This window comes from Sturnus vulgaris, chromosome 1 (assembly GCF_052056855.1).
Source record: "Sturnus vulgaris isolate bStuVul1 chromosome 1, bStuVul1.hap1, whole genome shotgun sequence".
Taxonomy (NCBI): Eukaryota; Metazoa; Chordata; class Aves; order Passeriformes; family Sturnidae; genus Sturnus; species Sturnus vulgaris.
Window position 1 is genome coordinate 65093549 of NC_142243.1, and position 23496 is coordinate 65117044.

A 23496-nucleotide genomic window follows, 5' to 3' on the forward strand; every position below is an offset into this window, starting at 1 on the left:
GCCCGAGCAGGGGGGGTGTGACCGTGGCTGGGGAGGGAGGCTTCTGCTTCCCGGAGGCTCATTTCCCGCGCTGTGGCGGGACCCCGGCTTCGTAGGGAGGGGGGAGGCTTAAAGTCACAGAATATCCTCTGGTATTGGAAGGAACCCACAGACATCACCGAAGTCCGACTCGTGGCCCTGCGCAGCGCACACCAGGAGTCACACCATGTGCTAAGGGCGTTGTCCAAATGCTTCTTGAGATCCATTAGGCTTGGTGGTCTGACCGCTTCCTTGGGGAGCCTGTTCCAGTGCCCAGCCACGCTCTAGGGGAAGAACCTTTCCCTAATACCCAACCCAAACCACTACTGACGCACCTTCATGCCATTGCCTCGGGTCTTGTCGCTGAGCACCACAGAGAAGAGATCAGTGTTTGCCCTCCTCTTCCCTTCGTGAGGAAGTTGCAGACTGCGATAAGGTCTCTGGGCTCTCCATTTCCTCTAACTTGTGTTCTACTGCAGGAGCACTGGGGGCCACTGGGCCCCATGACAGCTGGCCAGTCTCTGGCACGAGTGCCATGCGAAGCCGCTGCCAGTGCCACCATTCGCTGGGGACTGGTGTGGCTGTGCCACATGCGTGAACGGTGGCAGGGAAACACGGAGTGCCCAGCCTCTGCAGCCAGAAATTCATAGCAGTGTACTTGGCAGGTGTACTTCCATGAGTCTCCCACATATCAGCTGGGCTTTCAATACTGATCGTAAGACCCGGACTTAAGTGTGCAATATCCTATCAGCTCACTGAAGGTTATGAATTTGTATTACCTGAAACTCAGGAGCTAGTGTTTTTCTATTAATACTGTTTGGCAATTGGCTTTAATTTCTTTTGTGAAATGGGATGTAGTTGCTGTAAGGCAAGCACACCATGAGCTGGACAAACTCTGAGAGGATATTCTTGGCCGTGTTGTTGGATTTAACAGAAATCTCACTGCTGCTATGGAGTGATGCACTGATTACACTGCTCAAATCCCAGAGATATTACAGAGGTGGGGAGAACACCCACAGTTTTTTTCTTTCTATATATAAATTACTTTATTTGCAGTAAAAGAAAGCACTGGTATAGAATAGCCTTTTAAATTTGGCAGTCATTTGCTTGCTGTGTCAGCAATATGTGTAAAAGAAAAGGCATGCTCCGTAACCTACATTTCAAAGGTCACAGTGCTACTGCTCCAGGCTTCTGAAAACCACAGTTGGAGCCAGCTGGCATCATGGTTGGTCCGAAGATTTGGTTTGTCTTGCTGGTTATACTCTACAGTTTCTGTCAAAGATGTATCCCGTGTGGAATTTCAACACATGTTGAAATAGGTAAGACATGTTCAAAATGTTTCCTTGTGCTTTGAATTTCTTGTGAAGAGAAGTAAATTCAGAATCAGCTGGAAAGCAGAGGGAGGAAATAACATTAAAGTAAGGAGCAGTCTACATAATTTTAAAAATGTGAATAACAGATAGGATAAATGAGTAGTTTGACTTGGAGTTTGAAATTTTACTGTTTTTGTAAGTAAAATGCTTGAATTGACTTGGGTTGCGTATTTCTCCGTCTCCTAAGACACGGGCATTATGTAACTGGAATGTTTTTGTCTGTGAGTTGTACGCAGACAGAGTTTGCTTTGGAGAAAGACAAGGAATGTTTTAGGCAATTCATGGGATTCTTATATTTAATCTAAAGAATAACACAAGTCCTTTGTGGTAACTCTGTATTAATTATGCTATACCTGCACAAGTAGATAAAATTCTGTAATGTGTTTCTATCTGTAACTAACATAATAAAAATTTTGTTCTGTGTCTTTTTCTGGTAGGTTGCTCTCTGTAGCCAGAACAACTTAGACTTGTAGAGAATGAAGGAGAGAACTGAGTGAACATCAAAATGGAGAAATATTTCTGTTTTGAACTTCTTGTTTGCCTGTGCTATTTTTAAAATCTGGTTTCTTCCACAGTTATTGCAAGCACAAACATGAGCAGTGTGAGGTTATTCTGAAACAGCTATTCATAATAATTGACAGTTGTAATTGTTTTTTCTTCTGTTTTTGATTCTAAATCCATTGTTAAAACAGAGGGTAAAATGTAGGATGTTCCCTTTATTCAGATAATTATCTCAGACTTTAAGTACTGAATACATGTAACTTTGAACAATTTAAAGACTGGGATTATTCATGGCGTTTGAGATTGGAGTGTGTTCACTTACTGTTCCACTTACTGAGTGTTGTACCCATGGTCAGCATCCTGGAACAATTTGCTTTTCCTAACAATGTGTCAAGAAACCCATTATAATCTGTAGGAGAAGTCATGCTGCCTGAGGTTAGGCAAGTGCACACAACTCTGCAAGCTCAGGGCTCTAATTACCGAGTATGAGCTTCTGAGGACTTGAAATAACAGATTTGCCAGAATAGATTGTGTTTGAAAAAAAAAAAATCTGCCAAGAGAAACAAGCTTACAGATCCGTTCCGAAGCAGTCTTTTTTTTTTTTTTTTTTTCTTTTTCTAATCAAGGAAGCATGCTGCAGAAGACTTGTGTTTACATAATATAAAGATCTTGGTTGTCTGAGGATCTGTGTGTACACTGAACTATTGGGTCCTAGTTTACAACAAGTTTTGTCCATTTGTCGGAAAATTACATTAAACTATGATCAGCTCTGATGCTGTTAAAATGAGTGCCCTTATTGTTGTCACATAAAAGTCTATGATGATAAGATGAAAATACTTCCAAAATTCAAACACTGAGTGCTCCAGGAAGACAAAAACAAGCAAACAAAAAAACCTCAAAAAACCGAACAACAAACCGTAGAAAGGAATTCCTCTCACTCAAAGCCAGCACCAAAGACATTCTGGGCAGCGTTTTGAAAGTACTTTTAAAATGGAGAAAAGCTGTGCCTGTTCAGAATGTTGATTGTGTTCAGTGTGCTTGGCAGAGCTGTGCTGTGTCCCACTGGCATGGCCGTGCCTGGAGGCAGGTCCGAGCGGGGAAGCTCTTTGCCCTAGGGGTTCCTGTCAGACTTGTGAGGCTCTGTGAGACTGTGGGGATCTGGCATAAAATTCCTTGTAGAGGTGGAGTTGTAGAACCTGGGCACACTTGAGTAGTGAGAGAAGTGCGGGGGAGGTGTGAGGCAGAAGAAGCAAACTGCCAAAATGCAGCTCTCCCACACTGGAATCTGAGATGTGTGTAGAAATGTCTGAGCCTTAAAATTTTAGATTACTACTTATTATTTTGTTGTTTCTTTTCTGGTGCAAGGCTGGTCTCTAAGGCATGTTTTTTGTATGAGGATGATTTAGATTACTGGGTAAAATTCAAAGTGAAAGATCATTTAAACCCCCACAGTTTTGTCTAGATCTTATTCCAGAATAGTAATGGATTGGTTTGGATTTGGTGGGAGGAGTTTTTTGTTTGTTTTGTTGTTTGTTTTTTGGGTTGTTTTTTGGTTTTTTTTTTTGGGGGGGGGGTTGTGATGTGATTAATTTGTTAAGAAACAAATTAACTTCAATCTTTGTAAATAGCTTTGGAGGAAATGTTGGGTATTTTTAGAATAGTGTTGATAGATTATTCCTGGGATCTAATATTAATTAGGAGACCTCATTAAAGAAAAGGATGTCAGTTCATTTCATTCACTTGTTATGCCAGCTAAATAAAAATTTTGGCAGTAAGAATATCTGCTGATTCTGTGAATAAATAATGTTATTTACCTTGCTGACTTTACATTTTTGTTACTTTTCATTCATGTTAAAAATTAATCAAACTGTTAAACACCCACATTGATTCCCAACATCTTTCTCACTGTTAAGGGCAATAATGAAGCTTGAATACAGAACTAGAACTTTATGGTCCACGCTTTACATATGCTGGGTGTAGTCCAGTCAGTTCATTGCTGTAGCTCATTTCTGGACAGGGGGAGTTCGTTTCTTTTAATTTCAAATTATTTCGGCTTGGTTGGTCAGCTTGGGAGCTAGGGATTAGACAGAGACTGAAGATGTGCCACAGAAAGAGCACTTCCTTATTAACTCCCTCGGTGAGAAAACATGCCCTTTCACAGGTACACAGTATTGTGAGAAATGGTGTTTCATGCACATGGCACTTGGCTTAGGTATGAAAATGTGTTGTCTTCTGGTTCTGCTAGTTCTTCTAACAAAATGTAGGCCTGGACACAATACCTATAAATCAACACTTCAATATATTGTTTTTCAGCACATAGAGCTCTGGAATTTTTCATTAAGCATGAAGGGAGTGTTAATTATAGACAGGTAGGAGGCATGTCTAATTTTGTCCACCTTTCTATGAACGTTTTTATTTCTGTCTTGCCTCTCGTTATTATTCTCAATAACATGTGTCAATATTGTTCCCAGACTGTATTTTTATCTTTTTTTATTCAAAATAATTTGAATCTTTCTGCATATTATTACAGAAATAGAGCAATTATGCCAATGTGTGTATATATAGATATACTCTGTGTTGTTTCTTGCATGTTTTCCTATCTGCTTTAGTTATATTCTATGTGAGCAGTTTTATTATAAGAATCAGTAGAGGACTTTGGGAAAGCAAATTTAATAAACCTAAGGACAGCAAAATGACTGCAAGGTTTTGTGCACCACATGGTGTATTTTACCAAGATAATAATTGTATTTTGCTGGCATTTAGAATGTATCTTTGATGCTGGCAGTAAAATGTGGTTTTGTGCTGTGCAATAACATTCTGATTCATTTTCCTCCCCCATCTTTTCCCCAGTTATTACTAAATCACCAAGATGCTTTTCAAGCTGGGAGCATTTATCCTGATGCCTTTTATCCTCCAATCTGCAAACGTGGTAAGAGAAGCTTTATAAGTCCAATGTTATAACAACTGCAATTTTATGTGAAAATCCTGCAGAATTTAGTGGGTTGAAAATGGTTACATTGTAAGAAATGAAGTGTGGCCAAAAATGCTTTCTTGCTTTCCTGCAAAAACTATCCACCATTTTTGTTAGAACCTTTTTGGAGACTTTAGAGATTTTATAATGAAATAACATATTAATAACATATTTGAAAGTGTTTTAAAAAGTAACTCCAGTGTAAATTTAACTATTTAATGGGTAGGGCAATTTGATAGAAGGATGCTGTGTGACTAAATTAGGTCAGATTACTGACTATAGAGAGGACAAAATTATCTTTTTTGAATAAATCTTAGCTATAGCTATTTCCATATTTTACATAATTAGTTTCTATTAGATCAGTCAAAAAGAGGATAGGAGAATCTAAGAATCCCTGAAATGTCTAAAAAGAAAATAGTGTAGGACTTGCTGGGGGATGGGTGAGCAAGTGTTAATAACATCCCCTTTTAAAGCCTTTCTTTTCCAGAGTGCAGTCTTTGCCTTTTATTCTTCTTATTAGAAATTAATGTTGGTCTTAATTTTGCTGCTTGCAGATCCAAAGACTGCACTAAAAAATTAGCACTCTCTTGCAATAGCTGTAAAAAATGTCTTGACTTGCAAGTGGTTTCCTGATTTTTCAGCTCTGAAAGGTCAGCTCTTGATCATAATCATCTTCTCCAGCAACATTAGAGCTATAAAACACCCTGCTAGGCCTTGCTGTAGCATATTTGCTACTGAAAGGGTAAATCTGGAGCAGCTAGGAAATGGGTTAAAGAGCCTGTCCTCAAGCTATTAGGGTGTTTAGGCAGATACCAGAGACAGGGCAGTGATAAGTACTTTGTGTGAGGATACCCGGCCTTACTGGCTTCAATATTGTTGATATATTAGTCAAATTTAAAGTACTGGAAGTAGCTTATTTTAGTGGACCATGCAAATTCCGTTAAATTTGAGGTGTATCCTAGATCTTTGTTTGGTTTAGAGCCAAATCACACTGTTGAAGCCAAAGTTCTATTTTTTCTCAGACAGAGGTTGTTGATGCTGCCTGTTGGTTATGCCAGCTACAGGCTGCTTGGTTCATATCCTAATGTGTTCAGTTCACATCCAGATCACCTCTCTGTTCTGGCATTTAATACTGGTTTTGTCTTCTGTCACTCATCAGGTCACTGGTCTTAGTTTCCTGCCCAGCTCTGCCAACTTCTTGCCCCAAACTTCAGTCTTGCTTTCCTTGTTTTCATGACTGATGTTCTCTTGGGATTTTTTTCAGTTTTACTTCTTCTTGGTTATATCTATCTACCTCGTCTTTCCCTTCTAACCATTTTGACCTGTCTTATACCAGGTCAGAGCTTCTGTAGCTGCAGTATCCAATCTTCATTCCTTCACTAACGTTGGAGTCCATCCTTCCTTGTTAGAGCTGGACCACTTGTCAGCAGTCTCCTTAGCCAATATGGAAACAATAGATCCTTCTTCAGACCTGAGCTGTTTTAACTGAGTGTGACAAGATCAAGAAAAAGCCACCCAGACTGCCTCTTTGAACAGGAGACAAGCTTATTTGTAGAAGGCTACTCTGATTTTGGCTGACCAAGTACCATCCTTCTTTTATCTAGTTTAGCTGCACTGTAAAATGTTAAGGGGCCAAAAGGTAACTGAATTACTCCCAAGGTATGCTCTCTCAGTGTTTAATCTACCCTTACATTGTGCAGTTTCACACTGCTGTGTCAATAAACATGCACTCTTCCTCCAAGAGTACTGATGGTCTGAACAATCTTCTTTCCCCCTAGAGAATTCAACATTGTGTGCTACTTGATCTCTTTATGTCAGCATCCCTTTGCACTTAGCTTCATGTAGGTACACAGAAATTTTTAGGCAAGGCCACTGTTAGATCCTGCACAATCTTTTCTGCCTAAATTCAGGCGACAGTAGTAATTGAGTCTTCAAATGAAATCTGATTTTTCCTGCTTTCCTCCCTTTTTCTCCTTCTACATTGACTGTATCTTGGCTAGTTTGCCTTTCTATTGAAAATGATTGTGGTCATAATGATGACATAGCCCTCCTCTGCCCTGTGGAAACTGACACCTGCCAGAAAACATGACATTTTGAGTTGGCTGCTATTCCTACAGTTTTTCTGCCATTCAAGTGGATGCATTAATTTAGTCAACAGGTTCTCTGTCAGCTCTCATTATACCTCTCTGCTTGGGAGGCAGCTTTTCATTGTACTGTACCTATTCTCAGCCACAGAGAAAAGGAGCAGGCACAAAATTTTCAGATGCTTCAAACCTAAATCATAGAAGGTAAATCTAATATCTGTTTGGATAGTATAAATCAGATAAAAATAAGGCTCTGTTCATTACCTGGAGTGCAAAATGTGTCATCTGTCTGACATAACATTGAACAAAAGTCTATGGAATTTTAAATGGAGAAAACCCTTTCTTTTTCTTTTTTCTATTTCATTTTTCCCCAAAGTATAAATCAAATATTGATATAATTTTATTGCAATAGGAATGTTCCATGATGTGTCTGAAGACACTCACTGGTCACCATTTCTCAAAACAAGTATTGACTACATCAGAAAGAATTATCCTCAGCCTTGGGAAGAGGTAGGAAAATTGATTAACTTTTCCTTGATTTACTTAGATTTTCGGCTGTTTTCTTCACCTTCACTTGTTGTAATTTCATCCTTTGTGAGGTGCAGAAAAAACCCAACATTTTTATATTAAATTCTCTACTTATATAGGACCAATTGAAATCCTGTTTTAATCTTTACCGTACAAAACATTTAGTGTCCATATAAAGCCTTTCAGTTGTCTCCACTGTGGTCTGGTGCTTATGATACATTTCATAGGTCTAAACTTTTAAATATGATTGGTGGTCTTGCATTTCTGTGAGATCTGGTTGAAGGTTTGCCATTTGAAAACCAGATACCTTTTAGACTTCTCGCTTGTGAAATCTTGAACTTAGTCCAGATTTGCTCTTGTTAATAGTCTGTGAGCTATGTAGGAGAAAAGGAAAAATCAATTTGTCAAAAGTGGGTGTGCAGAGGAATATATTTCTCTCCTCTGTCTGCCTACACAACCATGGTGGCAGAGGGAGTTTGGTCCTTGGAAGTGGAAGTGTTTATCCTTGGTCTAGAAAAAAAGTTTAGTGCACATTTAACTTGAAGTATGCAAATTACCCTCATATCAACCATGTAACCATGTAATTCTATGGTCTTGGACTGGATAAACTGCTTTAAGCTTCTCAAGTTACAAAAGTTGACCACAGCACCAAACAGTGAGCAGTCAGCACTTTGTTCTGGTAAACTCTTGGACTTGTAAGAGCTTCTCACCTGTATCCTTGCATAATGCACATACAGAAAATGCTAACATTTTCTAAAAGGAGTAAAATGACAGACAAATGGATTGTTGTTGTGTAGGCTACAGAGAAGCTGGTGGCTTTCCTGTTTGGAATTGCTTCACATATGGTGGCAGATATTAGCTGGCATAGCCTGGGCATCGACCAAGGATTTCTAAAGGCCATGGGAGAAGTAAGCCTGTATTATTTTATTTATTGATGCAACTGGATTTGTTGGGATGGATAGCTTCGCTTTGGACTGTGGTGGGGAGGAAAGAGAAAAGCTGGAGCCCTGTTTCAGGATGATTTTTGGAGGGACACAATGTCACAAACTTCATACAAGTAAAGTTGGTCAGATTTGGAACCTGTAAACATTAGTGTTGCTTGGAGAGTTTGTTTCTGCTCATATTAAAAGAAACAGGCAGTTCTCTTGTTTTTCTCTTTCTCCAGATTGATTTTCATGGTTCATACTCAGAAGCTCACAGTGTTGGAGATTTTGGTAATATTTCTGTTTGCCAATCATAGATCCTTGTATTGGAATGACTAGTCCTCTTCAAAACCATGGTGGTTGATTCTGGCTATTGTCCTGGGCAATGCAGCAGTTAAGAATGGCATATAGACACTGTTTTCTTGCCCTCCCCCATGGCTTGCAAAGCCCTGCTGTATCTGTCCTCAGGTTTCAGGAGATGTGATAAGGCATATGGACACTTGGATTAAAGCCAAAATGCAGACCAAAGGATGCTAAGATTTGGTTAGAGTCACTACTGTGATTTTAAATTGTACATAATTCTTGGGAGGAATAAAACGTGCATCATACTTCAGGTGAACCATTTGTGTACTCTAAATATATAGCTGGAAGATCTGATACATAAATGCATACAGAAGACCCATAATAGCTTCATGCACAGTGTTACCCATGACAGATAAGTTAACAGATTTTGTTCGTTGGGATATGTGGGGCTTTTTCATTCTTTCATCCTCAGGAGGAGATGTAGTGAGTCAGTTTGAGCTGGACTTCAGTTACCTGGCATCGAGTTGGTAAGATAATGAGGTTTCCTTCTTTAATATTTTATATTTATTTTTCTATAATCATATATAATAAAATTGCGTATAATATCACATAATTCTGTATTAATCTGTTTTAACAAAATGCTGCCCTTTATTTTTCTTTCAAAAGAAACCCTTGCAACTATTTTAAATGTTATGAGTTTGGTGTCCCTTATATGCGTATTTACTGTTCCCGGACATGAAAAACTAGTAGGACAGAAGAGAGTTTTATGTATAGAAACACAGCAAAAAAAAGTAAATTATTTATGTCTTGAGTTATAAGTAGTTATATATAAAATAACTAGTGAAAACCTTTTGCTGGAATCTCCTAGCAGCTAGTAAAATAACTCAGTTAAGTGGCAATCTCAGTGAGATTTGAAGTTTTGGAAGCTGAGGATGTTGAATTCAGACAGTTTTAAAAGCATGAAAATGAGCAGAAAATTTAGATATCCACTTCCCCCGCCCCCAGTTGCATGTGCAATCCTGGTATTTGTAAATCTTCATGACCTTCTGTATTCTTTTGAAATTTGGAATATTTTATAGGCTGTTGTTATTGCAAGAACTGCAATCTTTTATCGGGTGATGTGGAACATCTAATGTAATATATTCTTTTTGTTTCTAGGTATGTGCCTGTCAAAGACCTAGCAGCTATCTACAAAGAATTTTATGGAAAAGAGATCATAACTGAAAGCACAATTGCTGAATGTACTTATCTGCTATTTTTTGAACTGTAAGTTGAAATATCTCTGCTTGAGCTTTTTAAGTGAAACATATGTAGGAGAAATATGATAATCATATTTGAAGCACCTTACACATTGATGTCAGCAACATCACAGAACATCTGAATTTTTTTAATGAATATGATTCAAATTTGGACTACTTAATGACTGCTAAATTAATTATTACACCACAGATGGTGAATCTTAGCTATTTAATGCATTTATACATTTAACAGATTTATGCCTATTTGAGAGTGGCTGTGTCTTCAAATACTGTTGCACTGTGGTCAGTTAGCAGTATAATTATCATGCATGGAAGGAGTCTCTAGATACATGCCTTATCTACACTTTATGTAGATCCCGTCAAGTCCAAAAATAATTCAAAAGAGACTTTGGATATCTACAGTGTCTGCTTTTGAATATCCTAAGCAGCTTAACTGTATCCTGTATTTCAGTTAATTACCAATAGTCACACAAAATTTAGAAAAACTGTGAATCCTTCAAATTTAAGGGCAATAAAGTTTATATTGTTACTTTTTACATTGCAGCTTTAAAAATACATTAACAACGAACATGGAAATGTAGTGACTTGCATAATATTTACCATATAGAACTCTTAAGAAGAACTATTTAAATAATTAAGTATTAAATGAAGCAAGTTTTATTTCTGATTTTTGTTTTCAGGCATGGAGAAAGGCTTCTTGTTGGCAAGGTTGGTCTTCTGTTTTCTTTATAAAAATGAACATGTAGCATGGAGACAATATAACATCTTACTGAGTATGTTGCCTGTCTCTTAGCTTTTTCCATCATTTGCTAGTAAATCTCCATTTCTGGTGGAGAAGTTCCATGAATATTTCCTTGGAGGAGTGGATGACATGGCATTCTGGACCAACAACATTTTTGAGCTGACGAGCCATATGCTAGAGAATGGAACCAGGTACATTGTGTATCCTGAACTATGGCATGCAGTAGTCAAGTGCTGATACCCACTTAACTATTCTTCTTAAGGCAGGATCTTTCCTAGAAGAGGTGCTGAGCTTAGATCCTCACTTGGATAGTGGGATTTCCATGTCAGCCTTTTACCTGGGTGCACAGGATTATGCAGGCCTTCAGTTTGTATTTTTTATGTGTTCATTCTCCTTTCCCCTGGCATGCCTCTGGCATGCCTAGGTGATACTTAGCAGGGAAAATTTGGGGCATTCTTTAAGACATACTCAAAAGTTTGCTTAAATGTTGCATATCCATGGCCTGAGGTTCTGCCTGGACTGGCAATCTGAGCCTGCACCTTTTGGCTGCTGCCATCAGTCAACAAAGATGTCCCTTTTGATGAGAGGTCAGATATTACCTTCAGACTCTGAATGCAAATAGGGTTAGAAACAAATACAACCTTTCTGTAAATAACTTTAGAAGACCAACCGTGGCAGTTAATCCATTCATTTATATGAAAAATATGACAGTTACTATCTTGAGAAATTATGTTTGAAATACAGAATGGCACAAACTGTTATGTTCTTTGTGCCAGAATGGCACTTTCATTAAAAGTGCTTTAGGTTCATCTATGTGCATGTTACAATACGTTTCCTTCAAGAGCTCTATAAAGAAATGTGATATTCATACAGAACCTAATCAAGTAATCAAATAAACATCATAGGGGCTTCTAAGGGTTATGATGATGCTCTAATTTTGATTTTCTTGAGAAAACTGATGACTTCCAACAGAGGAATCATAAGCATAAGGAATCATAAGTAAGGATAAAAATTTTCAGTTTCACTTCCATTGTGGTAAAATCTTTGAAGTGCATTCTGTGTATTTTTCTTTAGTGACTGCTACCTGCCCGAGAACCCTCTGTTCATAAACTGCACAAAGGAGCACAAGGACAGCCACATGTAAGTATAAATCTGATGGTTTAAAGCTTCAGTGATGAGAGTCTTCTGCTAATGTGGACAGTGAGTGACTGAAAATTAAAGATATTTTGGGTAATTTTTTTGTGTATGAATTTGAGATTCTCTTAGCATGAATAACTAAATTTTGTATAAAGGAACTGTGCAGAACCTCGGAGTGGCTTTTACCTCGAGTGATTATTTCAGTTCTATTAATTCTTATCACTGCCTTCTTTATTTTAGCAGAAGCAAACAATCAAAACATGAACATCCCAAGAATACAACTTCTTTGCTTACAGAAACACTTGAGAAGAATATAAACTATACAGAGAGAGGAGTTCAATTCAACATACAGCCTTGGGCAACAGTAAGTGAGAAGTAACAGATGTGTCAGGTAAAATTAATCTCTGTATAAAATAGTTTTTGTTTCTATCTGAAATGCTGCGTGATGGAGCAGGGTCTCTGAATATTAACAGTAGATGACTTCATGGACATTCCAGTACCATTGTTAATCAATATATGTACATCATAAATACTCAATTTTTAAACTTTGCTCATTGTATAGTGAAAGCATCTGCACATCCTGCAGTGCTAAATATGGCAAAATATATATTTAGTGTTTACATTTTTCAGACATATGATGGCTTTTTTGGTTTAAGAACTCCCAGTAGAGCATAGCAGTGAATTAGTAGTGCTCCCTTTAGAGCATACAGATTTTTGTCTTTCTAAAATGGTGCTTATGATCTGAGACAGACTTCTCTTAAAACCATGTGGTGATTTCTACTGTTGGTGACTTGATTTTTGATGTGTCCCAAAATGTTCTAGAGTTCCAACCTGTGTTTTAACCACTGTTGCATCCCTTTATTATTTTTATTTCAGAAATCTCTCCGCTTGATAAACCATGCTTTTAAAACCAATGTCTGGAGAGCATTAGGAGCTACACATCAGAAATCTTCTAAGCACATCTCCAAGCCAGCAGCTTCATATTTTCTAACTTCACCCTATGCTAGGCTTGGATGGTTGGTAATTTTTTCATCCCACCTTCCTCTTAATTTCTAAAAATTTTGAGTACCTACGAAAATATTATTACTGATCCTTTGGATAATACTCTTTAAAGGTGGCAGAGCTAATCAGTTAGTGGTACAAAGCTGAGGGAATGGCTTATATTGTATGTCCAGAACAGCAAGTTAATGCATCAGATTTTTCTTTCAGATGTTGATCAAGCTCAGAATGGAAGGAGCAAACATTAGAACTAACAGTGGCTCTAGTTCTGAACGATAAAGGATTGTAGCTACCCTTTATTGATTGTTGGATGATGTTTGTGCAAAAAAACATCAACCTGTCTGTCATGGGTTGATGACTGATGATGTCTAGCAAGATTTCTTGGAAGTACTCATGACTAGTAGGAAGTTCAAAGATAGATTCAGGACAGAGAGAGGCATATTCTCTCTCCTTGCCAATGAGGTTCTACCTTAACCTGCAACAGGAAAGATTAATAAAACGAATTTGCATTGCTGCTTATCTAACTTCCCTTATTCTATCTCAAAATTTGGATGTAATTCTTGAGTTTACTTCACACTGGCTAAATTAACAGTAGTTAGTTCTTTCCATGTTCCCTCTCTAAACTCCAACACGTTACTGAGACCTGTGATCCTTTTGTTTATCTCCTGTTAAGTCCATAAATTAAATCAGATGTTCAGTTTAAAAGATATTTTCATTTCTTGTTTTTTTTTGTTTTTCTTGTATTAGTCATATGCAAGCAGCCCTTTTTCATGCTCCTTGCTCTGATTGCTCTCAGGTGCCCAATGTCAGTAAAAAGCAGTTCATGCAGATCTCACATGCATTGATGAAAGATGATTCTTCTGGTTTATTCAATTCAAGAAAACACAAATAAATATATGATATAAAAAATGGTGTATAGATCTTTACAAAACAATATGGGGAAACACAGCTCCTCGTTTATCTGAATTATGGTTTTTTTTTCCATTAATGTTGTGGTAGTCTGGGAACTAATGCTGATTTTGTTGATTCCCTTGCTGTACAGGGCACTGATTTCAGCTGACCTCAACCAGGATGGGTATGAAGATCTGGTGGCTGGAGCACCAGGGTACAGCACCTTGGGCCATGTTCAGATAGGAAGGGTGTATGTGGTCTATGGCAACCAGTCAGGTTTGCCACCAGAGGACATGGATCTGGATGGAAAAGCTGACCAAGTACTACAGGGTCAGCAGGTAAGGAGTCAAGGCAGATATTTGTCACTTAAGTTTTCTTTGCCTGAAAATTGATGAATTTTGAATGAGCAGTGGTATCGTTAATGTGTATGAGTATTATTCCTGAAACACTCCTCTTGATGTCATATGGTGTTGTATGGTTTTCAAGAAAAATAATCATTATTAAAGTCCCAGGAACAATTGAAATGATGGTGATTTGTAGGTTCATCTCCATTACTGTACAAGCTAAGTGAGTATTAGACTATAAAGTGCCTTTAAAAAATAACCAGGTTGTGTCTCTGTATGTAACAGTATAGCTCATTCTGGTCCCTGCATTTAAGAAAATACTGTGTTTCCTGTCCTTTTTAATCTAAAATTATTAACTTGATATGTTTTAATTCCTTTGAGGCTACACTTCTTCATTAATTGATAACTTCTCCCCAAATAACTTTTTCTATAGTAAGAGCACTGAAAAAAAATATGGAAAACTCTGATTTGATATGATGGTGGCTGGTTTGTAACCAAGAAGTAGGAGCAAATGACACTTTTGAGTGTTAAATATGATCCTCTGTAGAAAATACCTTTATTAACAAAGGAGATAACAGGGAAAAATGAGATACATTTCCTTTCAATTTGTTTCTGTGGTTACAAACTGTGCAGTAGCAGCTGCTGTCTTCTTACAGAGTGTTTTAGTGGTTCTCATTCATAATGCTGTCAACAGGAAAGGCCATAAACTTAAATTCAATGGTGCACTGGACTCAAAAGAGGAAATAGCAAAGCAACACCATATTATATTCAGTTGTCCTTAATTTTAACACAGTTGATTTTGAATTAGTGTGTTGTCATATTATTACTTAGAAGAAAAATAATTGTTTGGATAGACTTTTGTCATCCAGTTCATCCCTGTGCAAATGTACATTTAGTTTTCATGGTTTTGACTTGAAAACATGAGAGCAACCCCTTTTCTTTTAGCCTTCAGGAAGATTTGGTTCTGCCTTGGCAGTCCTGGATTTCAATGAGGATGGAGTGCCAGATCTGGCAATTGGAGCACCTTCTGTGGGATCTCAGTTTCTTACTTACAAAGTAAGCAACAAACATGGGTTTTTGTGTTTTTTTAACTCTCCAAAAGGAATGTTTTTATTGATACATATTTTTTTTAAACACTGAAATGGAAAAGAGAATTTCTGTTGTTCAATGTGACATTGTAATCTAAACAGTTTATAACCTTTGTGGGTACTTTGACTAGAGCAATGATAGCTACCTGTATTTCTCTTTCAGTGGCCTTTTTGCACATTATAAATCCAAACCAGATTGAAACTTTGCACCACTGACTGCTGGAAATGTAAGGGGCCATTCAAGAAATGCAAATGTACCCTTTTTGTTTAGGAACAGAGAGTCTGGAATGGACCTCATGGGTCAATGACTTTTTTCATATGCTGTCACAAGGCCAATAAATGATATCTAATTTTTGATATGAACACAGACACACTTGCTAAAATAATCAAGTTACTGAGGCTTTAATAACTTGCAGCTTGCCAGATAAGCCTGTATAATGGTCACTGAGTATTTTTAGGCCATATAAACTGAGAGGTAAAATGTTTTGATTTAAACAATATCCATTAAGCTTAAAAGTCTTCAGAATTTTAGATACTAATTTAGCTGTCTAATTTAAGTTGCTTTTATTTAGACTCACCCCCTGGAAAATTGTGTGCATCTGTTGTGCCTGGGACTGTTTGCCATTGCATTAAAAAATAATTATCAAAATTTTAGCCATCTGCACAAGTGTGTTATGAGTATAAATATACACTGTACTGCTCTTGTTCCTTACATGCAGTGTGATGAAAATGTACTTCTCTACTTTGTTGCTTGGTTACAGCAGTACCCATTATCCATGGATATTCTTAGGTTTGGGGTGGGAAAGAAGGCTCTGAGAGGGAAAATGAAGTTGTATGAATAGCCCTTGCAGAACTGTTCCACTCCTTGTGATTGGCCTTGGATTGAATACTTGATACTGACATGCAGGTGCTCTCATGTTTTATTTTCTTTTTCTGCTGTTTAGGGTGCTGTGTATGTCTACTTTGGAACAGAGGGAAGAGGCTTGGCACCTCAGCCAAACATTACCATAACTTGTCAGGTACATTGATAATGTAATGTCCTGTTTATAATATCCTGTTAGCCAGGCTAACTCAGGGCTACACAAGCAGAAGGTGAGATAAAGGGGAAAAGAGCTTATGGGCTTAAAAGAAGAATGTTAAAATTCAACATATCATTACAATGAAATTTAGACTGATGGGGATGCAGCAAGCAGGTGCTTGCTTAGATTGATTTTATTTGGGAAAGACATTTATACCCCAGTGCAGGAAGGCAGCAGAGTGAACAGAAAGTTGCATAGCCCTCAAAACTAAAAAAAGTCACCAAAAAACCCCGATCTAAACCAAACAAAAGACCAAAGAAAACAAAATGGAAGCCAGGGAGTGGGAGGGTGATTTGGTCAGAAGCAAAGTTAGCTCTTTAGAATTAAATTGCTCTATTTTGCTACAGAATTGATGGTTTCAGTTCTATTTCAGGCTTAAACTAACTGTCTATTGCAGTATTCCTACTGTAATTTTGGTTGGTCCCTCCTGGCAGCAGATGTTGATGGAAATGGAAATGCTGATCTGGTTGTGGGCTCTCCATATGCACCAGGTGGTGGGAAGCAGAGAGGATTTGTTGTTGCATTTTACTCTCATTTCAACAGGAGTGACCAAGGTAATATTTGTTGAGTAAATGAACCCTCCCATAGTTTATGTGACTGGTTATTTGTTCCTAATTAATCATGGCATAATTCAGGTCTGAAGTGATCTCAGAAAGTGTCCCTCCTATTCAATAAGCTGTGAAGCCAGACCAAATTGGTCAGGGCTTTGTCCAGTTGCATCTTAAAATCTCCAGTGATAAAAATTGCACAGCCACTCTGGGCAACTGTTCTACTTCTTGGCAGTCCTCATAAAGAAAAAATCTCTTGCTACAGCCAGTGTGAACCTTTCTAGTTTCCGTTTATGTTCATTGTCTTTTGTCCTCCCACCATGCACAGTGACCTTTTAGACGCAGAAATCATGGAACACCCCTACTAAACTTGCTCCAGTTTGTCAACATCTTTCATATTATGGAACAACATATTATAGGTGTGATCTAGGGAACAACCACTTCTCTCAATGTCTTTGCCATGCTCCTGCTTTCATGGTCTGAGGCACTGTTGGCTGTCTGCTGTCAGAGCCTCACGCTCAGCTGTGCCTACCAGGATCTCCAGGGCCTTTTCCACACGGCAGCTCCTCAGCCAGTCTGTCCCCAGCTGTATCAGTGCAAGGGCATCTCCTTTCCCAGGGTCAGGCTTTGCATTCATCCTCACTGAATTTTGGGAGGTTCCTGTCAGCCTGTGTGACAGCTACAGCTGATCTGAAGCTGTATAGATAAATTTGGCTGTAACAGAACTCTAATTTGTTCAGCTTAGTTTGTTAAAGAGTAGAAGTAAACAAGTTGAGTGAGGTAATACAGGCTAGATTTAAATTTAAGCTAGGGACTTTAGCTAATCTTATTAAATGTTGAATGTAGACACTTAGTTGGCTAGTGAGTTGGGCAATGTTGAGACTAATTGGGTGTTTAAGCACAGGAATTTTGAACTTTCTATAAAAGAGAGCATCCATGAATAAACGTTAGCTGTTGTTGCATGATCTCAGCATGTTCAGCCATGTGTCTGCCTCCAAACTGTGACCAAATGTAACAAACCTGTTACTCCAGGCTGCCTGAGTGCCTCTGAATAGGAGCACCCCCTGCAATCTCCTATTATCTGCCAGCTTCACAAAAGGGCATCTTGTTGCCCTGTCTAAATAATTTATAATGAAGTGTTCAACAGGATGAGTCAAAAACTTGATCCCTGAAGACACTCCACTTGTTGCAGGCATTCAGAGAACAGCATATGGTTCTCTGAATCTCTTGTCAGAAGGATCATCTCAACCAGGTCTCTCGTATCTGGTTTTCTGTTCATCCAGACTGCAGTATCTCAGCTTGGATGCAAGAACAATTGCAGGAAACTCTGTTGGAAACCTTGCTAAAGCAATGGGTTCAACTATGGATTGTGAGTCCAGGGTAGGCACAGTGCTCTTTCTTAGAAAATTGCAAATGAACCTCAACAAATGAATCTTTATCATTCTGTACGTTCCTTCATGTGGCTAAAGAGGAATGCTACAAGTGAATACAGTTAATGAGTACAGGTGATGAGGTTTCTAGTGAATGAGAGAAAAAATGTCATATATGGAACTAAATAATAAAGCTTGGGCAGCTTTGTCAGAATCATGTAATTGAGATTTACAATAATGCTTAATTGTTGCAGCTTATTCTAATTCATGTAAAATTAGAAACCACAAGAACGTGGGTTTGAAACACTGCTAATTGACATTTTTGTAAAACCAAAGCACAGAATGAGTTATTTAAATAATAGCCAGAATGATCTGAAGCTCTCCCACCTAGCACCCTTGAAGAATTACAAGTTCTGATAAACAGTAAGTAGTTTAGGGCAGGCTTGAGTGGTAGCTTTCATGTACTTCATGTAGGCTATTGGAAGGATTGAGAAACAGGCTGTGTCAAATTAAAGCTTTCACCAGCCAGAAGGGCTGCAGGGTGAGCAAGCATAGTGAAAACTACTGATGCCATGTCATGGACAGTGTATTTTTCACAGAGAAACTTGTTGTCATAGGATGAATCAGTGGAGGATTGCAAATGGGTTTTTCAATGCCAGGGCACACCAAGCTTTAACTCATATTTTTTTCTGATCTCTCAGGACTTCTGTCAGTACAGGATGCCAACTGGATGGTGGAGGGGGAAGAAAACTATGCTTGGTTTGGATTTTCACTTGCCAGCTGCCAGCTGGAAAACGTGACATTACTGCTTATTGGTAGCCCTACATGGAAGACTTGTTCTAGGTGTGTTGCATGTGACTGCTTGGTGTCTTCTCCACTCTGTTCTACTTCTGCAAGGTTTAAGATTTGCAAAAGATTAGACTTCCAGCTTTTTATGAAGTTTCCTTTTTGTTCTGCTTAGAATATTTTTATTAGATTAATATTTTTATGTCTTCACCCTTCCTTATTAAGACAAGGGTTTTTAGACCCTCTCTAGGGCAGGTCTTTGTTATTTAAAGACACCCAAGAATTTCTTGGGTTTCCTTGGGGAGGGAGAAGGGTCACAAAAATGCTGATGGCTAAGTGTGTCTAAAATAACCATATGGATAGCTCTTACTTTGAGATAGCGTTTTTAAAAGCAAAGATGTATTGGATGATAAAAAAGTAGATAAACAAGTCTGTGCTCTAAGTATTGTGTAATTAGTTAAAACAAGTATGGGAATTACTAAAGTAGATTTCTAGAATTTGTCAGGCACTAATATTGCAAAGTAAAAAGGGAGAACATGTACAATAATATATTGCATTGTAATTCAAGCTGCAATCCCCTCTTGCTGGATGTCAGACAGAGTGTTGGGAAGGTGTACGGGTATAACCCACCAAGTACAGAGCGCTGGTTTGAGATAACTGGAGACAAGGTAGGGCTACTTCTTTAATATGGGACCTATGAATATTTGAAGTAAAGTGATATTGTGTAGAAATTACATAGGTGTTTTAAAAATCTAACAGGAGATGGGCAGAATGGGTTTGTCTCTGGCCAGTGGTGTGCTGTCTGTGGCCGGGAACACAAGGAAAGTTTTGGTGGTGGGTGCACCTACTGCAGGTATGTCTTGAAAATTGGAGACCATTTCTGCTTTAGGATGTTTGTTTCTGCTTGACTTGAGGAAAGATACGGTGTTTAAGGGAAAAGGGACCTGTAAATAGCCATGTAATTAAAAAAAAAACCCAAAACAATTAGAAATCATTGTAATCACCTGTATATGCCTTATATATAGAGTCCTCTCTACTGTGCCTCAACTTCACTGGGTCTTTTTCTTTCCTTAAAATGGGCTTAACAGCATTACTACTTTGCATTATTTATGTAACAGTGATTTTCAAGCAGACTGCATATTTCTTGCAATTGAAACAACACAGTATTTTGTCCTCACTCTGGCAGCAGACAGTAAGGAACTGAGGATGTCAAACTGCAGAAGTCTAACTTGAGTGCATTTGTCCCCTGGTATTATGACTAAAATATGGGGTTTCTCTTCCCTATGCTAATTAGCGTTAATCTCTTATAATTGTTGATGCTATTTGATACATTTTGTCCATTTTATGTAATGCCAGTGTTACTAATAATTGTAAGTATTAAACCCGAGTTCCTATGTCTGATGCTCAATATCTGGTTTGTTTTTGTTTTGTTTTGTTTTTTTTTTCCAGACAGCCTGTCTAGGATTTTATTTATGTCCTCAGTGCTGCATCAAGCTGGATTGGCTCTGGTATATGACCTGTCAAACAGCACCAAGCCTTCTCTGCTCAGCACATTCAGTGGGGACAGGAGGTTTTCTCGTTTTGGAGGAGACATATACTTAAGTGATCTGGATAGCGATGGGCTAGGTAAAGTTTGGTGAATCTAGACCAGAAGGGAAGTGTTTAGCTTTGGCAACAGGAAGATTGGTCACCTGCATATTCATGCAAGTGCTTAACAGAGTCTTCTTTCTCAGTTGTGTTGTACAAGTATTCCATTGTGCCTTACAGGGAGGCCTCTCTAAAATCCCAAGCAACTCAATCAGAAATTGAAACATTTTAGTTGCTATCATTAATAGGAATTGTGGCATCTAGAGACATGTAAATGCCAGCTCTCCTGTGTTTTGCTCTACCATTAATTCACTTCTGCTGTGTTATGTCCTCTTTGTAATATGTGCAGATGAAATGATTGTGGCATCCCCACTGCGAACTAATGGTGTCAGCTCGATCCTGTCTGGTGGGGCTGCTGGCCGTGTTTATATTTACAATGGCAGACAGACATCCTTGGGGAATGTGACAGACCACTGCACATCATGGACATCTCCCTGTCCTGAGGACTGGGTAAGAATGTGAAAGTCACATGAAAGTGAATCCTGGCCATAAGTTTAGAATGACAACTAATTAATTACATCCAGTACAAATACCAAGTGTGTTCTGCCTTGGTTCCAGAAAACAAAAGGTTTTCTCGGTTTCTGAATTTCTGCATTTGGCTCCTCCTGTTTGTTCTTAAATTACTTTCCTGTTTAGGAGCCAGGGTTATCATACTGGTCTTCTACTCCTTTCCACTGACTTTTTATTTCCTCTTTTTTTTTTCTTCTTTAGGCACAATATGTCCTGATTTCTCCTGAGGTAAGTAACAGGTAAACAAACTACTCAGAGAAACCAAGAAATCCTACTTAAAAAAACCTAGCAGCATTTATAAACAGCAATGTTGTTTTACAGGAACTGTCAAGATTTGGGAGTTCCATTACCACTGTGAAATCTGAAAGAAAGGTGAGAGAAATTACTGTGGTTGATTGTTTCATAACATCCTTCTACCTCACTTGCATATATTAGCTAACACTTCACATGTATCTTACACATTTTCAAGTCTTAAGTTCTTTACACAGTTAATTAAGTCACTCTCTGAACTGATAATTAAATGTGTTTTATAGATTGATGAGCTATGGAGTTGCCAAAACTTTGGCACCTAAATTAAAAAATTTGAATCACTTTAAAGCAGCCTGAATTCTGAACTGCTTAGCAGTAGGCCAAAAGGTTCCATGGGAAATGCAGCATAGGTACCTCCTGGCTTTACTGTTCACGCCAACCTGGATGAAAAGTGGATGTTCAGCTGTGGAGCAAACCAGGCACCCAAAACCATTCCTCTCATTTAGTCTTTACAGGCTTGCTGTCCTGGCTATCACTTGCAGTGAACAATGATCATATGCCATGTGTTTCTAAACACAGAGGGCCAGATCCTACCTGACTGATTTAGGATGTATTTGTGCACCTGTTTCTCTTTGCTTCCCTTAGATGCCCATTTTTTTACCAAACACCAATTGCTGCATTTTATGATGCACTGAGGAGCCTATTCTAGAGCTGGAAGGTTACTTAGTTCAGTGTTAGTGCTGAGTTCCAGTGTTCTGCTCACTCTAGCATCACCTCCATGAGGACTGGGGCTCTCTGTGTGAGTACAGAGGAAGCCTCAGCCTCGAGGCTGAGGAGCTCTTCAAGAAATGGTGTTTCACTTGTGTTAAAACATGCCATGGAGAAACACCTAGAAATTCTTCTCAGCTAGATTAAGGTGAATAATCCAACACCTGAAACATAGGCACTGCTAAGTGCAAGTGAGGCCACTCTCCAAACAGTCGTGTTCTGTTGCTATAGCACCATCTAGTCCACACTCCTGCTTCATCCCTATTGATCTTAGCCCCGAGATGCAGTTTATATGGGTAAGAGACTCATTTCATTTGGCTCCAGCTTGCTCCAGTTCCCTAAATGAAACAGTCTGTTTGTCAAACTATTTTCTTAACTGCTACTCTGATGAGGTGGGCTGCTCTCTCATTTCCCATCACATTTCTGTATGACACTAAAGAAATAAGATTCCCTTGTGGATTTTGATTAAGGCAGCCATGAACCTGCAGTTTCATTTTGCTAACCTTTGCTCTTTATCCCTGCAGAAAGAACTTGTAGTAGCAGCAGAGAGAAGTTCTGCGAAAGCTCGACTTGGTGGAAGGCTTTTTGTCTACTCGCTCTAAAAGTTCATAAAAAAAGTTCTTAAAGTCCAGGGCACACCTGGTCTTCTAGTAAAGAATCCCTGTAGTATTTGTGCTACTTTCCTGAACCCACACAAACCAACATACCGTGTCAGCAAGCTTTTTGCTGATATCTGTGGTGGGTGGCAACATCACTTCTCCAAAACAAGCAAGCTGCTTTGAAAACCTTCTAGAGGTCGAAATGAACAGGCAGCTACATTTTTGGTAGTAGTATTTGTCTGTACAACGAATATTCAGTGGTCCTCTTTACTGGCCAGATCTGAGTATCTTGACAAAACTGGGAAACTGCAGCACAGTATTTACAATTCCTTACATAACTTTTCTAAGTTATGGAAAGTAACTGTCAAAATAATAAGCATGAAGCAGGGGCAGCTTTTAGACTAACAGAAAAGGAAGTGCTGATCAACAGGACTGTCTCTCTCTCTCTCAAATCTTGAGGTCTGCATTGAGGGTGTAATGCAGCTTGGATCTCCCAGGGAAAAAAAGAACAAGCAAGACTGATGAAGTTTTAGGAAATGCTTTTGCAGTTTGGCTGATTACTCTGACATCCTTTCTGCTTTTGTGTAAATTTCCACGACCATGGTAACATAGAGCTGTTAATGGCTTTTATTGTTAACAGTATTGTCTTTAATTAACACTAATTTTGTATGCTGCAGGTTTAACAGTGTGCATCAATTATCTATTAAACAACTTGAGCAGCAGAATGTGTTGATATTATTATTACCAATGCTAGTCTGTAGACACATACGGGTGTTTTC

The 23496-nt window shown here is 38.5% G+C and overlaps 1 protein-coding gene across 5 annotated transcripts; it reads left to right on the top strand.

Annotated features, from left to right (window-relative positions):
- Positions 1 to 1122: 1122 nt before the first annotated feature.
- GPLD1 (glycosylphosphatidylinositol specific phospholipase D1) lies at positions 1123 to 23442 on the top strand. Of its 5 annotated transcripts, none has more exons than XM_014877818.2 (25): positions 1127 to 1337; positions 4206 to 4261; positions 4743 to 4821; positions 7360 to 7457; positions 8273 to 8383; positions 8641 to 8689; positions 9174 to 9228; positions 9860 to 9967; positions 10641 to 10668; positions 10754 to 10893; positions 11777 to 11842; positions 12080 to 12203; positions 12716 to 12855; positions 13881 to 14067; positions 15019 to 15129; positions 16106 to 16180; positions 16638 to 16794; positions 18860 to 19001; positions 19513 to 19612; positions 19704 to 19797; positions 20394 to 20570; positions 20881 to 21041; positions 21303 to 21329; positions 21423 to 21473; positions 22643 to 23442. In XM_014877818.2, exons 1-25 carry the CDS (start codon positions 1241 to 1243, stop codon positions 22718 to 22720), a joined length of 2511 nt encoding a protein of 836 aa, XP_014733304.2. In that variant the 5' UTR covers positions 1127 to 1240; the 3' UTR covers positions 22721 to 23442. The 5 variants fall into 5 exon arrangements, 4 of the variants coding, with proteins under 4 accessions (XP_014733304.2, XP_088024706.1, XP_014733315.2 ...); XM_014877829.2 differs by having other exon boundaries at positions 1224 to 1337; positions 12083 to 12203; XR_015805000.1 differs by lacking the exon at positions 19704 to 19797 and having other exon boundaries at positions 1123 to 1337.
- Positions 23443 to 23496: the final 54 nt, after the last annotated feature.